This window comes from Pieris rapae, chromosome 18 (assembly GCF_905147795.1).
Source record: "Pieris rapae chromosome 18, ilPieRapa1.1, whole genome shotgun sequence".
NCBI classification, from domain to species: Eukaryota; Metazoa; Arthropoda; class Insecta; order Lepidoptera; family Pieridae; genus Pieris; species Pieris rapae.
Genome location: NC_059526.1, coordinates 1558372 through 1583512, shown reverse-complemented (window position 1 = coordinate 1583512; position 25141 = coordinate 1558372). Strand labels below are relative to the sequence as shown.

General features: G+C 31.5%; 3 protein-coding genes across 6 annotated transcripts in view; 2 read left to right on the top strand and 1 right to left on the bottom strand.

Moving 5' to 3' along the window:
* Window positions 1-2714, top strand: part of LOC110999734 (LIM domain and actin-binding protein 1) — a 29891-nt gene extending 27177 nt beyond the window's left edge. The window contains exons 15-17 of the mRNA XM_022268945.2: window positions 342-481; window positions 1262-1343; window positions 1784-2714. Coding sequence (XP_022124637.2) covers window positions 342-481; window positions 1262-1343; window positions 1784-1786 — 225 coding nt within the window. The 3' untranslated portion in view covers window positions 1787-2714. The remainder of the gene's footprint in view (window positions 1-341; window positions 482-1261; window positions 1344-1783) is intronic.
* A 3245-nt stretch (window positions 2715-5959) lies between these two features.
* On the bottom strand, window positions 5960-16306 carry LOC110999692. Its single transcript, XM_022268883.2, has 12 exons — window positions 15898-16306; window positions 13514-14144; window positions 12847-12999; window positions 12136-12253; window positions 11374-11562; window positions 10875-11015; window positions 10138-10274; window positions 9442-9581; window positions 8737-8887; window positions 8292-8431; window positions 7708-7806; window positions 5960-7528 (listed from the first exon to the last, which is right to left on the bottom strand). Exons 1-12 carry the CDS (start codon window positions 16106-16108, stop codon window positions 6552-6554), a joined length of 3087 nt encoding a protein of 1028 aa, XP_022124575.2. The 5' UTR covers window positions 16109-16306; the 3' UTR covers window positions 5960-6551.
* An 8140-nt stretch (window positions 16307-24446) lies between these two features.
* Window positions 24447-25141, top strand: part of LOC110998241 (forkhead box protein P1) — a 50241-nt gene continuing 49546 nt past the window's right edge. For 2 of the 4 annotated variants that reach the window (XM_045632198.1, XM_045632195.1), the window contains exon 1: window positions 24447-24910. The gene's annotated coding sequence lies outside the window, so the exon portion shown is untranslated. Of the gene's footprint in view, window positions 25004-25141 lie in introns of all 4 variants that reach the window. The other 2 variants (XM_045632197.1, XM_045632196.1) reach the window with 2 other exon arrangements.

Sequence of the window (25141 nt, the reverse complement as noted above, 5' to 3'; positions counted from 1 at the left end):
CGGCGGTATCACTTAACATCAGGTGAGCCTCCTGCCCGTTTGCCCCCGGTTCTATAAAAAAAAAAAAAAACAAAAATCGCCTTCCAACTTGCTATTGGGAGTGTGAAATTGTTCAGAGGAGTTGATTCAGATTCAGATTGAGCTTCAGCTGTCTTTCATCCACTGAGCGTTTTTTAAGGTAGCGTTCCAATTCTTAAAAGGCCGGCAACACACTCGCTCGTCCTCTGGCATTTTGGGGCATCGGTATTACTTAACATAAGCTAAGCTGCCAGTTTCCCCCTGTGCTTACAACAAGAGAACCAGTCCTGATTAAGTAACAATAATTAAAAAAAATATTTTAGGCTCAACAATTAGCTCGTACGAAGAGTTTCCGAGACCGCTTCGAACATTGGTCCGAAAGCGAACCACAGCGTTCTCCCTCAACTCTCATCATAGAGAGGGATCAAGAGGAAGATGGAGACTCCCTCGCCACTGCTAAGAGGTACAGTCTCAAGCGATTTTAATATTTATTTGTATTATTGAAGTACACACACAATGAAAAGTAAGTCTCATTGAATTTACCATCTTAACATCAGGTGAGCCTCCTGCCCGTTTGCCCCCTGTTCTATAAAAAAAAAAACTAAAGTACACTTCGGCTCTTTCTACCTAATTGTGTAACCGTTATTATGAAGAGGGACAGGTTAGACTTACATTTATTGTTATCTCTCATTTATTTTTTTGGCAAAATTTGGTAAGCACTATGTTTTTTAATTTTCTTATTTGGTGATTATGTCAATGGTATTTTTTTATATATTACCCACACATTATCTATGCTTGAAAACGGAATGTATTTTCAAGGATTCCACAAAATTAATTCGTTTATTTACTATTATTCTTGAGAGTTTTACTTACTTACTTGACAAGAAGTGGGAGAGGGGGGGATAAATTACATTCAATCTGCTTAAATTTAAATTCAATATACTTGAACTGCCCCAAACGCCCGTCATTTCTGTCACTGCGCAAACTCTGCCATGCACTTCCTGCTTTCTTAACCTGATCTACCCACATTCTACATTGTCTTAGACCGATTTATTTTTTTACAAATAAGTTAAACATATTCAAGAAAAGCTATTATCAAATACTTTCGTATTTTTCGTTTATTAAAAAAATGTTTCTAAAACCATATCAGAGTGCTTACTTTAAATAAGTGGGGTCAAGAAATTCATATAAAATTATTTACACCTTTTATATTATACAGGTTGTATAAAATGTTTCTTTACAGTTTGCGGGATAAGTTTGAAAATATGAAAGTCCAGACGACAACCGTCAACAAGACTTTGACAACGAAAGTTAATAGATTTGTGGTGAGTAGATCATATTTAAATATGGATGAAGCATTATTTACGTCAAATTATCAGACAGTAGAAAGCATTTCAACAATTCAGAAAATTAAAGTTTCCTACGACGAAGTTACTTCAATACAGGTTGTCTCATGTTTAGAATTATTTTGCCAACATAGCATAGATTATTTTTCACATTCGGATAGTTGGATGTTTGATATGACACAATTGCTTTTATTGATTTGTGGGTATATCTTTGAAAATCATTTAACAAATTGCCTTTCTCAAATCCAAAACAATAATTTTATCATAACGTTGGGTTGAGAATTACGCAGTATTAGTGGAAATTAAATAGTATTAGTGGGAATTATGTAGTATTTTACATAAATCATGAAGCTTTGTTTTTTTATGTAAATAACAAACTTTGATAAGAAAATAAAAATGACGTTACATTTTTGTTTCAGTGACGCCGTCGCATCATATATTTATTGCCAAAGCCTTTATATAAACACTTGCCGTGTGAAATAGATAGTCTTTTTAAATATAAGTTCTACTTAACCTATATTGTAAAGTCAATATATTTATTGCTAACAACTCTGTACTAAAAATATAAGTATTGGGGTTTTAAAGAACTTTATAAACGCAGTGGAGGATTTATAAATTTTCAAGCTGTAAAGTTTTTTTTAGTTTTTCACTTGCGTCTACTGTACTGTGTCCTAGATTATTTTTACCATCCAACAATAACCTTGAGATTGCACACAATTATATACAAAACAACCAGTTCCCAACCTCCTACCAGTAGTAGGACTAAGATGTATATGCAGGGGAAAGAAGAAAATACATTTTCTGCAATTTCACTCTTACTCATACAAAGTATGAGATAAACGCTGCAGAGGTCGACTGGGGTGCGTCTAGCTGTTTTATATGCAGGGTTCCTACACCGAATGCACAGTGACAACTAAGAGGGGATCATCATAATTTGTTGCATACTGAAACTGTAAAACATCATAAAACGCAAGATTTTTTTAAATTCTATGAGGTAGTACAGAAATCGGTTACCCAAATTTGCCGCCCTAGGCTCCAGTCTACTCCTGGTAAATCTGCCACTGTATAAACGTACGGAATAAACACCTTGGTGCCATTTATGATTTAATCTTATAGTTTTAATATAATATATGCACATTATTATTGACAATATGTGGTACTCACTATGTTATTCTTATATTGGTCTATAGTTAATTGAGATTATAATTTACCCATAAGTTTGCAAATTAGTACTAAATTAAAATGTATATTAAATTTTTCGCATTTGACTGATATCAACGTAATTGTACTTAAATTTGGGGTTTGATTACAATTTTGTAAGATTTTTTTTAAATAAAAGTATTTAAATTATGTGTATTTTATTTATCCGTTTCACGGGTTCGACAGTTAACTCGTCAAGAAATCCAATCCTATTGAGCTAATTGAAGAGTAAATCATAATTTGACTGGAGGAAGTAAGGCTTTTCATCATTTTCATGTAGGTTATATGGAAGATCCTCGTCGAATCTCATTGGCCTTGACTGCCCAGCTCGGCTTCAATAGCTAAATTCATGATGTATTGCTTTCCTTAGCAAGAAATAGCGCGTTACAGTAAGATGTCATCGTAGTCATAGCTGTAGAATGACTGTACGACTCTGAATTACGTGAAATAATGTTAATATAGGGTAATATCAAGCCTGAAGTCGTCTTATAATTAAAGTATGAAATTATATCTTTACCTACTTCAAATAATGTGTCCAAAAATGAAAATATTATTTTCTAAGCGAAAAATTACATATTAAGGTGGCGACTTACATCGAATTTTCACTCGGAGCGCGCTCGTATCGAGCTGCTCGCCTCGATATACTAACAAGCCGAATTTTCGACTTGTAATGTGCTCACATCGAGCGAAAATTCAATGTCAGTCACCTTTAGACCTTTACTCGTTGTGGGTGTGCACTTACTGTTACGTATTTTAAAGTTTTAGACGCTCTGACGACTTTTAAAAAGGTTTAAGGTTAACAAAAAAAAACACCGAATCTATCATAAATCTATTTATTATTTTCAAAAAATATATGTACGAGAAACAATAAATAATTATTTAACGTATAGACGTTTTTTAATCACATTTGTGTGACATCAGCACGTGTCGATTATCCCATCGCCTTATTTAACTAATTCGGAAATATCCGTTAGTTAAATAATGGAAGCGAATGTCAGGCCTTACATAAGTTAACAATTTTAACTCAAACGTGCAAATGAATTAAAAAATAGCAACAAAAATACAATAATTTTGATTGGATTTTAATTAAATTTATACTTCACTGTATAGTAATTTTTAAATGATAATCCAGAAAATAACGAATTAGAAATTGATTTTCATATTATACAGATTCAATTTAGTATTACTGTGAACAAAACTCTGCTGTTTATAGCAAAAAGACAAATGAATACTCATCATAGGTATATTTAAAAACATCTTAACTTGATTTAACATCTCCATCCACATTTTTTTAATTTATGTAACTGATCATGCGGATTGCAAGGTCAGTTTCATACTGCTCTTGCGGAGTGCATGGTCAGTTACATAAATTCACATTTAATCGTGATTAGACGCGATTAACTCCGGACAAAATATTTTTATCTGTTTCAGTACAGAATATAATGCCCTACAGCCTCCTCTCAGATAATCCTCTTCACGAAGAGGACTAAAGCCTAAAACGGCACCATAGAGATAGAGACAATATAAGGCAATATTTTCGAATATTTTATTAAAAATCTTTAATTGTACAAGGTAAACTAATACAAAATGTATTAATTTCCAGAGATGTAACTTTTAACTACGGGTCAAGTGTCAGTTTTATTACGTCACAAAGAATTCAAAAACTCCAGGTTTTAATGAATATACAATTTCCACAGAGCTATACAAGCGTTCCGTGTATTTGAAACAAACATATGACGTCCGCTTTCGAATATCTTTACTCTATGGTATAGTTAATATTCATATTTGACTGGATTATACAGATAACAAAACGTGGAGCGTGAAGAGGTTCTTCTCGAGCCTTACCCCAATGTCTATTTGAACCATATATTTAATTTACTAGAAATTATCAAAACCACTGCAATAATACACAATTTAAACCATTGCTACATTTTTGAATAGTGAATATCTAATATCAAAGTTAAATTTAAACGGCAAAAATATATAAACTTCTTAAAGATGTAGCATTATGTTGGCTTATAGCTGCCAGAGCAATGTCATTGTCAGAATACAATATTACGAAAATTTCCCTTATCTGTGGAATAAAGAATAAAACTTATTTCAATCTGAAATTGCCTTTCAATTTTTTAAGCCATTGAATTATCAGTCACAGATTATAAATCCTACACAATCTAGATCAAGTTTTGAAAATATCCGAGCATTTTAATAAACTTTTATTGTTTTAAAACTCACACGAGACCATATGCAGTCAAAAAGTTTTCATTCATTATTATGATATTGAAAAACTATCCGATTTAGAATTATTTACTGGATTTCACTGGCAAACTGTGATTTTTCCAAATAATACTATGGAGAAACTTAAGATAGCCCTAGCAAACATTAACATAATAAATAAATTATTAAAAAATCACAAAAACATATAACCCTTAGAATACTTAGTGCAATCTTTAGAATTATGCGTGAATTTAAATTTTCTTCTTAAATTTATATCGTCTTCGTTAAAACTCTTTTAATCACATTCATAGCGCAGTTTTAGGTAAAGAAATTGACAATTTCAAGATACATATATATACAAACTATTTTTATATATATTCAAAAAGGGATTATAAGGAAAAAAATAAAGGTCCATAAAAGCAATCTTAAATAATACATTAATTACAATTTAATATTCACTTTCTAAATATTAAAAATTGTAACGCCAAGTTTTAAATACTATTATAGTCAAAAGTCCAGATTTTTATTTAAATATAAAAAAATACTTATAAAATGCACTTATGATAAAGTGTAGAAGACACAAATAAATGTTACTTTTAAATAAAGGTAAACTGGATTTGATAGGTTTCTTTAAAAAAAAAATTGGACCATCAACAATTTCTTGCTCTTCTATAACCTGGTATAACTACAATCAAATCTTTTTTAAAAAGAAAAAGGTATCTATTAAGGCCGATTTTTATAATATACAATAAAATTATAAATAACAAAGGATTTTTAAATTTTCACTCAGAAAGCTTTTCAACACAAAATTATTTGTCCAATAAAAAAATAATATTTTTAATATATATATTAAAAAGTGTTAATCACCTAGAGTAATCTTCATATTGCAGACTCTGTGTCTTGAATGTCATCTATGACTTAAGAACTAGCAACTAATGTCATATAGGCATCTGACAGAGTTAATAGTACTAATTCTGATATGCATTTTTAAATAATGTATGCAATAATTGTAAGTTAGCCAAATTATGTATGTGTTCATTATACAATGGATTTTAACATTAAATTGATATAAAAGGACTTATACAAGACAGTCTTTAATTTTCCATTAATTAAAATCCAACACAATTATAATTATGTTTAAATTCTATTGAATTAAAACTTAAAAAAATTGTACACGGAGTTATACCAAGTTTTTAGATCGAAAGTTATTTCGATACTTCAAATCAAATTTTATGTCAGAACTAGTGCTATGGCTATAAGAAGCTGCTTAGGTGATCAAAACTTTTTTTAACTTGACTTTGTTTACTTATGAAAAAACAGTGTTAAAGTTTTATTTTGAGCTTTTCTCAATTCTTCTAATAAAACTAAAACTGCGCATTTAACCAACACTGCTTAGCCTCTGAGAGACGTCTTACACTATATTTACAACCCTTACTCTAGTGAAAGTGATTGAATGTTACGGTAAAGTTTCTGAGATCGTACTCTTGCATTGAGATTAACTTAAATGGCCAATATCTTAAAATGAAAAGTCTTTCTAACTTATAATAACTATTAATTTGAAACAGAATTTGTTAGCTTTTTAATCATATAAATCTCCTTAAGTTTTGCTATCAAGAATAATTTTAATAAAACCAAACGTTACCGATTTAATGTGTCATACTTTGTAATTATTTATTTACAATTTTTTAATGGTGATTCAGACATGAATTTTTGGCCCCAGTCACTAAAACCCTTAGGTTAAGACCTTACCGTGACATCCAAGCAGAGTTTCGCTTAATCCGGTGGCCGATGAAGATTATCACTTTCACTTTCTTTCACACACACAGACTTTTCATCAGAGACAACTTTTGTTTCCTTTACACACACTGGTTTTTCTTCTGACACTGTCTTCTGCACACTTTCCGATTTAGTATCAGTTTTTACACTTATACAGTTTTTAACATCTTTTTCTTTAGCATCTTTTGACTTGTCAGTTCTATCCTTGGATTCTTTGTGTTTGTCATGTCTTCTTTCCGAGCTTCGGTGCCTATGTTCTCTTTCTCTTCTGTCTGATTTGTGAGATTTATGCTTTGAATGTCTTCTATGATGATCATTAGACCTATCTTTATCTACTCTATCAGATTTCTCTGACCGCTCTCTTTTGTCTCTTTCAGATCTGTCTGGTTTCTCCCTATCTTTTCTTTCTGATCTATCTCTTGTTCTGTCTCGTTCTGATTTATGATCAGATTTTATATCTTTCTCTTTCACTTCAAGCTTATCCATAACTTCCGATTTTTCCTTGGCATGGTTATGGTTATTAGTTTGATCTCGGTCCAACCTCAACTCTGGTTTAACTGAACATGCATTTCCTGCCATATTTCTTTCTCGCATTTTCTTTTCTGGAGTTTTCATTTCAACCTTTTCGTATTTAAGATCAGCAACTTTTTTATCTGTTTTAACATCATTTTTAACTGTTTTTTCCGTGTTTTTGTCTGCTTTATCGTTCGACCGTTCAGACTTGTCAGATCTATCTGATTTCTCATTTGATCTATGTGATTTCTCACACTTATGTTTGTCAGAATCTTTATGTCTGTGTCTTTCCTTTTCAGTCTTTTCGGATCGATCATGTTTGTCAGACCGTTTCTCATTTTTGTCTTTATCTGGGCTTTTGCTACTCTCTGATATCTTTAATTCAGAGTTTTCTTTAAATTTAGCACTAAGTGCTCTCATTTCTATTACCCCACTTTTATGATTTGATGTTTTACTGGATTCTGAAAACAAAAGACAGTTTTGTAAAATTTTTGAAAAAGTTGTAGTAATATGTACATTCAAAAAAATATATATTTTAATCATATAAGTAATATCATTAGAGTTTGTATGTAACTGTAAAAAATTATCTATAAATAGCGGTTTTAGAAATTAATTTTATTTAGTTTAAAATAATACTAGCCTGAATTATTAACTACAGGTGCATCGGGTGGTAATCTCTCGTCAGCCGGAGAGGACGCCTCTGATGATGGGTAATACTGCTTAAGACGTAAGTGCCAGGCTGTAAGAGATTATGCATATATTTAATAGGTTTTAAATATCTATAGGCTAAAATAAGACTTCAAGAAAATGTGACAAAATATTAATAGAAAGAAAATGTATAATTTAATGAAATAATTAATTGCTGTTTTATAAACGAATATATGGTAAAGCATATTGTACCCTTTAAAAATTTGTCCATTAGGGAGGGTTTTTGGACTTTCGTTACTCAGTAACTCATAAAACCTTTCCATTTATGTGGTGTAAAGTATCGGAAAGTCGAAAATAATATTAACATTAACGCATAATTCAACCCCATCCTCCCAAATTCCTCCTCCCTTACCAACATTAATCGATTTACAAATTTAAAGTCAAGACATTTAAAAAGTTTAAAACCAGTTTAGAATTATAGAATTTAAGATTATATACAACATATTATATATGTATATAAATTTATAACCTAAAATCATATAAAAATTTAATTGAGAATGGTGATATTGATCTTACCAATAGAAGTAACAGCTGACACAGTCCGGAACTGATGTATAATATTTCTTGGTAAAAAGTAGATGTCATCAGAGCACAGAGGAAGACGGGAATATCTAACTCCTTCCCTTCTTAATTGGTTGAGTTTCGCTTCTTCTAGCCTGAAAGATATTTGAGACACCTTTCAGTACAAAATTTTTGTGATTTTATCTCAGTTTAGTGTTTCATCCCAACCCATCAATTCCTGGCCACGATAAATGTTACTTTACTGAGTGAATATACCTATACTAACACACATTTAATTATCGTTGAAAGTATTACAAAACTTAAAGCTGCAAAATAGTTCAAATCTTGCTTTACCTTGTTATACTTACCACAGTTCGACACCACCACACAGTTAATATATATACGAAATGTTTACCCATCACATTTGTGACCGTAGCAAGGTTTGCTTAACATAACTCACCAAGTAACACACTGCGAAATGGGTGGCTCATACAAATCCAGTTGCAAGAGTTGCACTAATTTGTTGAAGTCTGCCGCATGAAAAGCCACCACGTCCTTTGTTATTCTGCCGCGGTCTTGCTCATCACCGCAATGGATAGCTTTCAGTACACCTGAAAATGAAAATATTTTTTCATTAAAAAGCGAAATTACTTGAGTCTGTTTGAACTGTTGCAATCTATACTAATTGTAATATACTAATAATATGTTAAGTTTTGTATTTTTGTATGTTTGTAACCACCTCAAATACTAGAGCAATTCAAAAAGATAACAGGCTACCTTCCTATTATCTTCTAATAGTCTTTTTGTATAAACATTTCTTAAGCATACCCTATCCTGCTCATTCCTTTTCTTTTGTATTGCATGGCTATTCATAAATCCGTAAGATTAGCATTTTTTTGTATTCCTTTAAAATATTAAGGATCTCTAATCTTTTCTATATAACATTTGGCTTCTTGCAATTTAATCATCTTTTTTTTTACTTTTTCTGTTACTAGGGTCACCATTGCTTGTTAGCAATAACACACGTTGCTTTCCTTATAATTTTTATGTATTGTGTTATTTGTTTTTTTTAATTGCAAAGTGTGAATAAATAAATAAAAAATAACAATTTCTAATATTCCATCCATCCATCATATCCAATATTTAAAGTAATAAAAATACGTACCGACAGCCGCAGTGGTGATGCGATCTAGGCCGTGTCCCACATGGTCTGCATGTGCGCGGGTTCTATCTTCGAAGAGAAATTCACGAGCCTCGCTGTACCTTGGAAGGTACTGGAGATTCCGAAGCTCATTTATACCAGTACTGGGAAGTAAATAGATTAATATGTAAATTAAAATATAACATATTTCGAATATAATAAAAATAATAATAATAAATCCCTACAATTGTCTTGCCTCATTTTTATATAGCTTATTTTGAAAAAAAAAAACGTTCCTTAACGAGATCGCAACACACATGTAGCTAGGACTCAAAAAACACTTGAATTCTCTTTCCATAAAACAAACTATATAAGAAAATCCTTTAAATTGTGAAAAGAATCTCTTATGAATCTCCAATCTATTTTTTTATTATGTGTTTATTCTCAATTGTCTTTACTTTATACCTTTCAGTTTTAACCTATTTATAATAAATGTTATTTTTCTAATTTAAATAGAACACTTCTATTTCGTACAATACTTTCAGTTATTTTTGTTTTAAAGGAAGAGATCTCTCAGTAGCAATAACGCCAATTCCAATTCAACCAAGATTTTTAAGTTTTTATTATTAATCAGGGGTATTATTTCTTGTATATGCAATTCAGTTGTAAATAAATTTATATAAGAACGAAAAATTATTTATAACGTCTTATTTCTCTTACCGTCTCTTCTTGATAGGACTCTTTCCCAATTCAGCAGTGGGTACAAGTTGCTCCCCAGGTCTTATCCATAAAATGGGACCATCGTTCGATTCCTGGGGCTCCATTTCTACAGCAGCCATTGGACCCCATGGCATGGTCTGTAATATAGTTTATAAATAATTGTTATATATATTAAAAATATTTTCCTTATTTGATAATTATTAAATCTTTGAAATTATAATGATTTCAACTTTATGTAATAAATCAGACATCTGGTAGAAATTATAAAACTAATAGAAATCTTAAAATAAGAATTATACATCCATTTTGATAATTAAATTTGATGGGAACCGATCCCAAGTTCGGAGTTCAGAGTAATTTTTCAGTTGTTCTTTATTTTAGATAAAAGTTAGAAATTTTACAAATATGTACTACTGATTCATAAAAAATAAGTTAGTCTTAAGTACTTATCACTTTTTTATTTCCCGCGGAAATATAATTTAATAGAAAGAGACGAAAGATGATGATGATGTAGTTAAAAAATACATTACACTGATTGAAATTTTATAAAAAATGGGAAAAAAGAGCTTATATTAATAAGAGTATATTTTTAGCAGTTTTAGTATTCAAAAAATAATATCACTATATCAGAGTAAAAACATAAAAAAAATAACGTTTCATAATTTATTAATCTCAATAAAACCAAATTGATAAAACTTTTGAATATTTTACTAGTAACACAAATCTCCCTTACTCACCAAATTAAGAAACGGACACTCGCCCAGCATTTCCAGCATGTCAGGGAAGTATCCCCCAACTTCTTCATGGACTGTTCCTACCAGGGAGATCTGATGCAGAGGACCACTCCGGAATGTGCCCGCTAGATATGATTGTTGGACCTGGAAAGACAAAATATTCCTTTTAATTTTTCCCCTTAGTTTCATTCATAAAATAATTTAAATTCCACTTAAAGCAGAAAAAAATAAATGTCTTTTCTCAACACTGTGTTAAACTCATATTGTATTTACTACCCATACATTTACTATCCAATTAATTTTTTTTATTTTATTTGCACCTGTAGTATGATTTAATTAGTTTAAACATTCAATTTATTATATATCAGACTCAATATTTAAAAATATTGGGGAATAATTTGTTTCCTATGCCATTGTAGAGAATATTTTATACAAGTATTAAAATAGAATTTTGTATCGTGAAAGATTTTTCTAAAATTTAATTGTAATTTGTAACACAAACCTGTTGATAATACCGACTGATGGTAGTGGTTTCTATATCTGATGCTCTTGCTAACACTCCAGCCTTTACAGTCAGTGTGGGGTATTGTTCAGAGAGATATTTTAAGAGACAAGGCAATCTCCCCGCAGCCCCTCGAACTACCCCACATACAAAATGCGCCCAGCCTTCACTATCTTCAGAGAATACTAGCTGAAATTTAAAATATTTTATTTCATAAGATTAAACAGTATACTATATATAATATTAACTACTTAAATATTTAACATACAAATTGTTTGGTGAAATTAACACTAACAATATTACATTATATATAGAGCAGTGTTGGCCTAGTGGGTCAGCGTGCGACTCTCATACCTGAGGTCGTAGGTTCGATCCCCGGCTGTGCAACAATGGACTTTCTATGTGAGCATTTAACATTTGCTGACGATGAAGGAAAACATCGTGAGGGAACCAACATGTTTTAGACCCAAAAAGTCGACGGCGTGTGTCAGGCACTGAAGGCTGATCACCTACTTGCCTATTAGATTTAAAAATGATCATTAAACAGATTCAGAAATCTGAGGCCAAGACCTAACCGCCCCTGATTTATTTTAATATTACATTATATATCGTGATACTATAAACTGTAGAAAAATTACAGATAAATTTGCTTGACAAGTAATTTGATACAAAAAATTGTAATAATAACTTTTATTAAACAGTTTTGTGAGATATTTTTTTTTTTATAGTTAATAAAGATATACTAATGAAATATATATTAACCTTAAGAAATTCCTTAGCTAATGCCTCCTGCTGTACTGGTCCCAGCATATCTACATCATTCTGATGTAAGTAGACGACACTAGCGCCCCCATTCGGATGTGTTTCGACACGCATAAGTCTGATAAAATATTTAAAAGACAAGGTTATATCAACGTATTAACGGGAGTAGAGAACACCTGTCAACAAATACATATATACTGATAGATATATTATATGTACATACATATTAAGGGTCACTTTCAAAAATATTCAAATATCTACTCAACCAATTTTGATTAAAGAGGCTTTATTTAAACAATATATGTTCTTTGATTTTCTTACTATGTTACATTAACAGTAATTATTAAACATTTTACCCACACGTTCTCTGTGTTTTAAAACTAAATTCATTTTCAAAAATTCCTACAGAAACTTATTACATTTATGTATTATTACTTAGAGTTTTGCATAGTTTTGCTGACAAGTGGTGGGAAGGGGGGATGAAATGCAGTTAATTAGTTACAATATACTACTTGATTTAATTAAGAATATATTCAAACATAATTTTACCGGGTCTTACGTTTGATAGTTTTGTTTGTTGTATGGACATACCAGACCAAATTTAAAATTTTGTTAATTCTACAAATCTGCTGAGACCTATGGAAGTAGTGTCTTTAAAGATCTTGATCAAGTTTTAATAAAGCTACTGTTTTTATTTATTTTATAACTCACCGATGGTACTTCAAATCTTTAAGGTCCAAGCTCAAGGCTAATGGACCCCAAGTGGGAGCAGTTCTATCTCTTCGACACTGAACACCAATAGAGCAACGTTTAACACGCGCTCGACGCCTGCATTGTTGGCACGAGTGGCGAGAAGAGTGAGATCTGGGAAATATAATATGGAAGTTAAAAAAATTATTTTCAGTTATGACTGAATTGTAACTTAAATCGCAGAATTATGTTAGTCTTCCTTATAGGGTTTAGTTTTTAATGTGAAAAGTTAGATGGATAGGTTGTCTAGTGTTAAGTTAAAAATTAAAATTTTCTATATGTGTATTAATTATATCCACTAGATTGGTACTTATGAGTCCTTGCATTAGACATGCTATTTATGGTTGTATATTGGGTCTAATGGAGATAATATTAAGTTATATAAATACAGGGACACTTTGGAAAAAATATTTTGTTTTTTACAGTATGTCTGAAGTAAACAAAATGTTATGATTTGAGAAGCTTCTATATCATAGTAAATTTTTCCGACTGATGACCCATCTACCCTTTAGTTGCGTTTGATCCACGAATTTTTGGCCATCATGTATATATACCTTACATACCATACAAATTTCCATGTCATTATTATGAGTTAGTTAAAAAAACAAGTGAAATTCAAATCTCTTACCTCTCCTTCTCTCGCTCACGTTCCTTCTCCTTATCCCTTTCCACTTTTACTTTCTCCATCTCCATTTTGACCCTATTAACAAACATTTGTGGTGACGTTGATCTTTCTTGTTTTATCTTAAACGGCAACTCCAAATTTCCATAACATGGCAACTCTCTCCTTGGTGATTGGAATTTAATTGCATTGAGTGATAAGTTGAAATGGGTTGATAGCCGTCTCGAGCTTCCTTCTAATAAGACATTTGCTTGAGTAACTTTAGGATATTTGTATTTTGACATTGCATGTTGAAAATGAGTGTTGATTATTCTCAGTTGTCTTGATACTGAAGAATATATCCTTTTGGTTGTAGCATCATGGGGAACTGTATTTGATAACTGTGTTTGCTTCCACGATGCATGAATACCTCCAATACAGTCTAGCAGTGGTTGTGTGACATCCAGGTCCGTCCTGTTGAATAGTAGGGGATTTTCCATAGGTGGTGTCTTGTGAAAGATATGCATGGTGAGTATAGACGTATCCCCAAATCCACCTGAATCGAAAACTGGCCATATCTTGCTTTGTTTCGCCGGTCGTGTATTTTCGCCCCAAACACATAGGTCTTTTGAATGGTCGCTAAGTTTGCGTTTCCTCTCTGTAACCAATAAAGACTTTTATGAACAGATATTTTAATCTAATAGGATTATAAATACTGCGCAATTCTTCACATGTCTTTTACAACTTCCATGCTTAAAATACATAAATGAAACAAATGAACACAAAATCATTTTTTTAAAGTACTAACATACATTAGTACCATAATAAACATTCTTTAAAACAAATGCAAACTGAAAAATATAATATATTGGTAAAGTTGCAATTTAATTATATATGATTAATTATTTAAAAAAAATTCAAGTCAATTAGACTTGGGCATTTGCAAATAACAATTATCCTATAATTTTAACAACAAATATATAACAATGTGTGAAATTGAAATGTTTATTTATAAAATTCAAAACAAAATTGGATTATTTTATCTATATATCTTTTCTTTTATTCCATTATTGTGAACAGTTTTAGCAATAAATTATTTCCTTCTCTGCCAAAAAAATTACTTTCTTCTACTTGCCCACCAAAGATGGGTAAGATGTTTCTTGGCTTCAGAAAATAAATTCGAACCTTGTTTCCAATTTGATAATTAATTAATTTATTAAAATGTCATTTTCCAAAACAATTAATTTTAGTAAAAATTTGTAGTTGTTTTTTTTAATATTACTATATACCATTACTATTATTAGGAAAGTCGATGGACCTTCATGGACATTGTACAGTTACGTTATAAAACATATATTATTTTGTAAATATGTAAAAGAAGATGCTGTTTTTACCTATATATTAAAGTATCTATTTATTTCTATATGCTCAATTTATTTACTCATTATAATGCATAAGAAATACATAATACTTTTTGTATCAGAGGATATTGTAGAGCAAGAAGAACTGGCAAGAAACTCTTTACCACTCTTTTTAGTCACTAAGTTTTTATTCATACAAATTGTTGAAACTTGAGCAAATCAATCGCAAGGATTATTCAAATATTAATTGAAATAATAAAAAAAAGCTTCATTGATAAATTTGTTCAACAAGAGCCTTGATTTCATTCAATAGTTACTTATGGAAGGCAGCTTGTAACTCTTAATTTAACTGTAATGAAGTAATGTTGTAATTTGAATAAAAATCTTGAAATAATTTTTATATTAATAACTAGGTTATTATCTAAGACCTTTAGGCTTCTTGTTTTAATACATAATAAACAAGGAAAATTACTTCTAATGGTTCAATTTCATTTAATAACAGGACATGAGAAGTATAGAAAAAACTATGATTCAGCTTGCTAGAAACAATTCATGGGAAGCTAGTTTGATAATAAACTTCACCAGTTATATATTGTCTTTGTATATATCAGATATAAATTTTACCGACTCAAAAACTGAAATATTTTCTAGTTTTGAACTTAAAAGTTTTTTATAATGCTGAAATTTATGGTTACAAGTCTATTTTATAGTAAAAAATTAAATACCCTATTGGGTGAAATAGAGAATAGAAAGTAGATTCCTAAAACAAGGTCACTTGCAGTGACTCAATTCTGAGCACCAGGATTGTAATATATAGATTACTTTTAGATGATATCAAGAGAAACCAATAATACATATATGTAAAACCCCGTAAAATGTATGAATTGTTTATAAACAGCTTTGACCTCCATTACAGTGATGTAACTTGTAAGATAGGTTAACAGTTTTCCCACCAAAATAACTAATACGTGTCTAGCTTGCTTTAAATACTCTTGGAAATCCTAGAAGTCATCATTTATTTAACAACCATGTTAATTTAACAACCCATACCTTTGAAATCTCTAGATGGTGCATGTTTCAAATTAGTTGGCACACTTTGGTCATTGCCTAATTTTGATGGTTTTCGAGAACCCTGACTTGATCGTCGGCGTTTAATACCTTCACCGGCATCTGCTCCAGCTTTTTCACCGTTAGTATATTCACTACAGTCATGATTTCCACTAACTTTTACAAGGGATTGTAAAGAATCTTTCGACGCCATTGTTCACACGAAATGGTGAAACCACGACGAAATAGGCACAATTCTCCAATGTTACATTAATAATACTAATAACATCGATATCACTTCAATAGATAGAAGTAAAAAGACGGCGTAACAGATAGGAAACACTTTTCTGATGAATAAAAAACAAATTGAGACGCCATTTACTTCGCTGCCTTGGACTTTTTGTTGGCTATTGACGAGTTGCCATCCTTTCAGTCTTAGTTACCAAGAACTCTAAGTTTTAGTTATTTAGGGCTCTTCTTAATTTGAAGTAGGAATTTTGAATCGAAATAATTTTTGTATGTTAAGTTTGATGAAGCTTTTTAAGGCAAAAATTTGTTAGTTTTAAAAGTATTTTTAATTCAAATATTATGTTTATTTATTAGTTCTACACTTGTTACCTATTATTTAAGGAAGTTTTTCGAAAGTGTGAACACTGGTATTAGGGAAAGTTGCGATGTTGCCACAACACTTTAAGAATAATATTATTTAAATTTAGAAGTAAGTTACTCTTTAAAGGTCCAATTAAACCAAAATTAAACTTCACACGCTAGAAAGTTACACACATTTTTTTAATTCTTTAATTTAAATAAATTTATAGTGTGTAAACAGATTACCCTGCCATCTATTTAATCACTATAAAAATACGAGATTCCATTCATTCATTCTATCCATCCTAGCGATTTTGACCTATTTTTAACACTAGATGTCACTTTACACTAAATGAAAATCGTGCGGTGGATTAAATCGCTAAATATCTATCTATTACGCTCTACACATAAATATTCTCCATTTCATATGGTTATTACTTAAACCTCATAAGAAATATATTAGTAATTCAATGTTTGTGTGACGAATTCATTACAACTTACACGTGTGCGATTTTTACGACATTATTAGAATAAAACTGGGCCGGAGCCACCTAAATTTCAAAAAAAGCATAAAAAATATCATTAATAAAAGCAATATATATAAGAATGATTATAACGTTTTATGCGAAAATTTGTATACTTTTGTTTTAGGTCACACATCTATAAAATCATTAAATCAAAAATATATAAGTTATTTAGATTTAAATCATTTTAAGGATTTATTCATTAAAAATCCTTATTTAATTCTAAAATATATTATTTACTAAAATTCTATATGCCTGGACGACACAATAGGTACGTATGAACAAAAGGCCGGCAACTCACTAGCCTTCTGGCAATGAGAGTGTCTATAGTCGGCGGTATCACTTAACTCCAGATGAGGCTTCTGCCCGTTTGCCTCCTATTACATAAAAACATGAACTCATTAATCATCACTAACATGACTTAGCAGTTATATATACATACTATGTAAAGCCCCAAAAGAAGCCCAAATGTACAAATAAGCAAACACACACAGAGAATGGAGAGGCACCGCTTAACTGAGGCTCCACAAACTGGGCCTCAAATAACACTTGTTATGTGTCAATACGTCCACACCAACAAACAATGGGCATATCAACACGTAAACTTTACAAAGTTTGTCTCGTGAAATATTGCGCTCCCGCATATTAGACAGACACGATTTATTTTATGATATGTTCTGAGGCCGCGGGCATGGGACAGCTATTTATTGACGTTTTAAATTCAATATTTCTAGTAATTTTGGATGATTTTTGATTGATGGATCATTTAGTGTGGACTAAGTACGCACATGTCGCTGGAGGGCGACCTATTTGTGAAGCGTAAAGATATTACTAATTATGAAATTTGATATGTATTTATGTTACATTTCTTTTTTAAAGATAGGTGTGCAAACGAGGCTACGGGATTCCTAAAAGGGTCAGTGATCAGCTCATGGACTATTAGTGGGCTTTGCCGGCCTAAGTATGATGTAAATATATACAGATGTGGTAAAAAATCTACTTCAAAGATATCAAACTCTACTCGAGGGTAAATTTTTGGTGTGTTCTGAATGATAGAGTGTTGAATGATAGGGTGTTGAATAATACGAATTTATAGCGAATGAGTTCCATTTCCTAATCAGATTGATAGATTTCGTTCTTTTAGCGATTACGAGATTGACCAACATCCAGTGGAGAGGCACCAAAAGTAGAAGGTTGACTCGCACCATCGCGGCCCATCTAGAAAATTTATTAAAAAAAAAACGGAAATGCAACGGTGGAACACAAATTGGTTTTTGATAGACAAGATTATAAAATAATTCAAATTGACCACCACCATTTACCACCTGAATAATACCAATCTTACACGAAAAAAATGTACAACATAATTTACATGATTTATTTACTTATTTTATTTATTTAAGTATTCCTACAGCTGATCACTAAACAATATCCAAACATTTACATTACACACAAAATCCAAAACGGAATACACATTGAAACAGAAACATAAAGCACAGTTGTAAGATTGATTGATGATTTATAAAGTAGAGACCCTTGGGCCCTGGGGTTCAATTCACAGGCGCAAATTAAAGGTTTAAGTAGACTGTACTGGTGACCCAAGAGTTGGTGCATCCCTCGCTCAACGAAAAAGTATCGCAAAACAGCGAGGTAATGCTGCCAGCATATAAGATCCACTGCCGAAGGGACCTTAATAAATGTGTTTTAATTTTTTTATATACATTTTGAATTATTCTCATTACTATGTAAATACAGTGTAACTAAATGTTGTAAATACAGTATTTATATTATATAGTACAGCGGTTTATTTATTATACACAAATTACACGTGCCATAAACCGAACAGCGTACAAATTGAGACTTATTTGTATGCATTGCTTAGCGCGACCCTGAAATTTGCCAATTTTTTGTCCGCATTAATATTTAAACTTAGGCATAATAAATACATGGCTACACAAATACTTATCAAACCTAAATGGTTTCGTAATTGTGTTTAATTTATGAATCTTTCGGATAATAGAGTTAAGTATTTAAAGAAAAACACTTTTTCAACGGATTGAAGTTATGTATTATTATAATTATTTAAACATAATTTTAAATTTAACCGACGTTTCGCGTCCTTTACAGCGTGCGTGGTCACGGTGACTGGTTAACTATAATAATACATAACTTCAATCCTTTAAAAAGTGTTTTTCTTTAAATGTGTAAAAGTTATGTTAATAAAAGACAATACTAGAGTTAAGTATTGTTAAACTCATAATTCTAGAGTTTAACAATAGTTAACCCGAGTTAATTAATTAATTAATCGATCTAATTGGTAAGGTATATAGGTCCTTAAGTTCTACCCCAGCACGGCACGCATTGTCAGGCACAGGAGGCTGATCAACTTGTCTATTAGATTGACAAATGATCATGAAACAGATATATCTGAGACCAAGACCTAAAAAGGTTGAAGCGCCATATTTGAATCATTCTCTTGCGTTTAGTTCCTAATTCGCCCACGGAGCGCTGGTACAGTTTTCAATAGTTATTAGTAGTATTGTAACAAATGACGATATCTAGTGTTAGGGAAAGAAGGCTGATCACCAACTTGCCTATTATGGGAAGCAGACAGAGAAATCTTAGTCCCCGACCAAAAAGATTGTACCACCACTGGTTTTAAATAAATAACTTTACACAAATATACTTGACCCCAAAATGGACATAAATAAATTTATATTCACTGGTCTGGAAAAGAATTCAATGTATTAAACGATATTTATATATTTATAAGTGGTAAGCAGATCATATTATCCTTTTTGGAAATGACAAGTCCATATTAGTCAGTTGTGCTTTCGTCATCAATTATAACCTCCAAACAATAGTTTGTATAGAACTTCATGGCTTAATGGGCATTGTATGATTGAACTGACAAAATATATTGTACTGTCTCTTAATAGACCGGGGTAGAAGCCTTTAAAAACAATAAACAGTGAAACAAAATAATAGTAGGATGAAACCCATTGGAAAAGGAGGAGAATAGAGAGAGAATATTATAAATAAAGCTAAAAGTCCTATGGAAAACAGTCAAAGTTGTAGATAAAAAAAAATATACAACTTTAAGTTTTGCCGAAAATCGAGATAAGCAGTTTTTTCTGTTTTACTCTTTTCCGTTTTTAATGTCAGTTCCACAGAAGGAATAAATAGTTAATAAACATACAGATTTTCTTATTTATCAATATTTATATATATGTTATCTCACACGAGCTGGCTTATCAAGAGATTCTAAATATTCTAAGTCTATATTTGGCGTCTGTTATCTACCTAGGCAACCTAAATTTGAAAAAGTTTACATTTCAATAGATCCGGTGATACTGGATATCGTTAATTGTTGGAATACAATTCGTAGAATCGAATAGCTATTGAAAACTTTATCAGCACTCCGTGGGCGTATTTGGAACAAACCGCACAAATATGATTCAAATATACCATTGGCGCTACAACCTTTTTAGGTCTGGGACTCAGATATATCTGACACGCCGTCGTATTTTTTAGGTCTAAGGCATGTTGGTATTCTCACGAAGTTTTCCTTCACTGTTCGAGCGTATGTTAAATGCGCAGATGGACAGAAAATCAGGTCAGAATCAGAAAATTGGTGTACGGCCGGGGTCGAACCTACACCCTTGATGATAAAAGTTGCATGCTGAAGCAACTAGGCCAAAACTCCCCGTGCCTTTTCCCGTCATTGTATATATTTTTTTTAATTCCCCATCTAGACTGACCTCAGCCTAATTGATTGATTAATTAAAGTAACCTGTCTCTTTTCATCACAGCGTAGATAAAATTCGACTAAATAAGACGAAACAATACTTTAAATGAAAGTGCAATGAAACTGATTCAGTTTGAAAAACTCGTAAACACTAAAATTTCATGAAACTAGCGGTTAACAGCTTTGCCAATTTTTTTAAAAATATTATAAAACTATATTAGTCGATAAGTTTTATATAGTAGAAGAATTAGATAGTCAATTCAATCCGAACAGATTCCCATTCTATCTCCTAGCAGGTGCTTGATTGGTACCCACAAAACGGAAGCGTGCAAACCTGGCGTAGCCAGAGAAATTGAATTACGTTGACATACTGTGAACAGCCTCTGCCCCATCTAGGGGTAATGGGACAATAGTAAATTAAGTTATTTAACAAAATTAACAGCTATCCATCAATCTTATGAATCTTTCTAAGAAGAGTAAGTCACATGTATTAGCTTGTATACATAAAACAAAAAGTTAAAATGAGTCGAACAGAAATTAGAAAGCATTCGTTTGTTTGTTTGTCTAATATTTATATAGGTCGGCTCGTTTCCTGTTGCGCATACCTGCGTGGAAAATATAAACTCTAGTAAAAATACAAAGAAATATTGATAAATGTTATATTAGGTCCTACATATGAAGTTGACGTTTTGTTTGGGGTAACAAAGTAGATTTATTAAATAGAAAATGCACGTTTGCCATCTTATAGGTAGTTCATTGAACTCTTTACAAACCATTAGGATGCGATTAATTACAATCTTTGTATATTCAACAAAAGAACTAAAATGGAAATGGGCTGGACATACTATGAGAGGAGCAAAATTGTTACACTATGGCAACCAAGAGGCCATAAAAGATACCGAGGTAGGCAATTTAAAAGGTGGGCCGACGAAAATCCGGAAATGGCTGTAAAACCTGGACGAGATTAATATACAATAAGGAAAAATTGAGGGAAATGGGGGAGGCATTTGCCCGTGGGCACTCAGAATCAGTTATCGTAGATTAACAAAAACAATAGCTATAATGAATTTTGTATTCTGATATAAGGTTTTGACTGCCCCATCAGGTCTAATTTGAACCTTGCGAGAATTTATGAAAATTTTGAAAATAATCGTAATCTGTTGGAGCTAGTTCCGGGGAGTACATTGATGTACTAGATATTCCAATTAAACATCTTTTTTTTTTTAATTCGGAAATACTTCAGTGGGCAGCTGGTTCCACATGGTCATATAGTATATATAGATGCGGTAAAACATCGTCGATGATTAGAACAATTCTTAGGCGAATATGGTCAAGTGAAAGGAGCTAGTACTGGGGAGCTTCCACCCAGCGGTAAATCATGTGGGATAACTTAACTATTATTATAAATATATATAAATTTGTTTGTAACTCAATAGGGGCGACTTAATTTTTTTTTAGTATTCCTACACATCGGAAATAAATGCTTATCTATATATATATTTCTTATCTTATCTTTGTCATCTTTGGAGGAGGCCTTTACCCAAACCAGTTAATTTATAAATAAATAATATATGTATATTACTAATATAATCTAAGCTACAAACTAACAAAATCAAATTTTGTTTAGTTATATAACATATATATAACCGAAAAAAAGGCTTATTAATAATATTGCTATTATACATAATATATATTTATATAATTGTTTGTGTATAAAGTATTAATTATATAAATATACTTGCTTATTCGTGTGACGAAATAATTATATATTTCAAGTAATTTACAAAGTTATAGCCAAAAGTAACGCAAAAACTGCGTTAAGCTTGTTAATAGCATTGAGGAAAAATAGACACGTTATAATAGTTGATGTATATATTTTTTTATTTATATTGCAAATAGTTACTATGTGAATATTTAAAGTTGAGTTATAAAGTTTGTAATTTGTTATAGTAATATTTACGGTCCGTTAAAAATAGATTTAAACAGTTGAATACCCCAGCAATACATTTTAATTAATTGTTTTAAATTATAAACAGCCCAATATAAAATATACTTTTTTACTTTTAATTTAATTACGCATTTTTATTACACCTTGCGTAACATTATTGAAATTTTATTAGGGACCCTTACTTTTTTCCCTGCAGTTAAATGGTGAAAGAATTTTTTAAATCAATCCAATACTTTTGAGTCAATTTGTAGCAAACATACTTAAAAACAATTTTTTCCTCTTTATAATATTAGTATAGATAAAGGCCTTTTAAATGTAACATGGTTACGAGATAATAATAATAATAGCGTTTGATTCATAAACATTTATATTTAAACACAATTCTATTTATTTCAGGTGTATGTGTGCCCTTTTATGGAAAAGGCCTCTACAAATCCCGCCAATCCTTTCTGTACTGTGCCACTCTCTGCCATGTACCACTTGCTGCTTCTTTAATTTGGTCTATGCACCTTCTACCTCCCTCTTTTCGTTTGCTGTACCTGGAGCACCAGTTTAGTACTTTTTGCTCCACTTTACTCTCTCTGTATGTGCATAAGTTTGTTTTATAAGATGTATGTGACAAGAAAATGTAAAAATTTCAGAATATTTCAGTTCCAATATTCATAGCTATAGTCATAAGAGTCGTCAAATATCTTTAATGACGTATTATTTTTTATAATACACAGAAATTTAATTAATAGGCTTTAATGAAGAACTCCATGATAGGTCAGATATAAATAAATATGTTTTTTTACATATAGCATTTTCCTCAAGCCTAACTGTGCTATTATCAATCCGCTATAGATTTATCTATTCTATGGAGTCTATAATCTATACCTGTCAAAATGGCCTTTGATTTCCCGCTGAAATCGAATGTCATAGATTGCTCCATACACAGAACTGAAGTAACACGCATTTCATGTAGAAAAATAAACGAATCGTAGGCATTTTGTTGCTTGAATATTGGTGTTTGAATATTGGATCATAACGTGGAAACCTATCCCTAATTCTTGTTTAAAGTGTAATTGTAATCATAGAGCAAGCAACATTGTAATCTTAGATACGTTTATCGTTTTAAAATAGCTTATATGTTAAAAATAATTCATAATGTGCGTGTGCTCCGCTTGGCGACCACATTCGAAATAATAATTGTATTAAGGAAACATGAGCGCGCATGTGTTTGTTTGTTTGTTTATCCGACAATGACGTCATATGTTTATTCTCGCGGGTGGAATGGGGCTATGTGGGCTAGGCATTTCATTTTATGTTTTTTATATGATATGGATAAAATATAATTATGGTTTTCCTTCATAAATTATTTAACCGTCATAACGTAATTTTGATATAATATTTATTTTATATAACAGTCGAAAGTTTTGTTGGTTCTAGTTTCACGTTTTAACTAATTTATAAAATAATTAATTGTTACCTTTAAAGTTTAAAGTTAACATTTATTTGTAAAAGAACGTAGGACTAAATGGACGCGTCCAATTGAACCCAAACCTGAAATTTTCGCAAAGACATTTACATAATTACACACTGACACTTATCAATTTGAAGACTGGACACAGACAATTAAAAAAGGAAGTAAGTAGTAGTTGATTGTCGGGATGTCATTCAAGCCAGGTCGCCCCTTGTTTACACACGCACACAACAGTGCACACGCACACTACACCGCGCCCGTCGCTTATTTAGGTATATTGTTGTTTATTTTATTCGGCGCTATGCTCTACCACGGGCGAGCCTTTCGACTCAGTTTTAACGCACGTTTGAAACGACAAACTATATGTTATGCTCGCTCGGTAATTATTCAAATCGGAAGCGACTCTTAAATCAGTGTTTTTTGGCCGGCTCTTGTCTCTGCGTATCCTAAGTTAATCATAGTTTATTTTTATCACTACGTGTTAATAATTGTGGGGGCCTCCATTTCGCTCTAGTATTTGTTACAATCGCTCGCGGAAACGGCGAAAAATTCGCGAAGTTTGTTCACCTAGAGACCTATTAAATACTTTTTGGACGCGGGAACATTTTGAAAGTTCGTATTTTGGCGGGAACGCGTGTGATAGCAGTGTAGACTGTAGATTGAACAATGTTTTTTTTTACGTTTTCGAGGTTAAGCGGTATACTAGATGTTTAAACAAGTGTGTTTTCTAATGGATTTATTTTGAGGTGAGTTTAAATTTACTTGTGTTGGTGTATTGTTTGTTCGTGTTTATGTGTTCGGTGGCGGGAAACCGAATACCCAGCCGGTTCTTTGCATGTGTGAGTATACAAATAATATTTATGTGTGTGTTTATTGTCACTTTGTTTAAGAGGGGACACGAGGAGGGACTTGTCATGCATTTAGGCGAAGCTTGACAAGTATTTTTTAAATTTATTTGAAGAAAAGTGACGTCATGG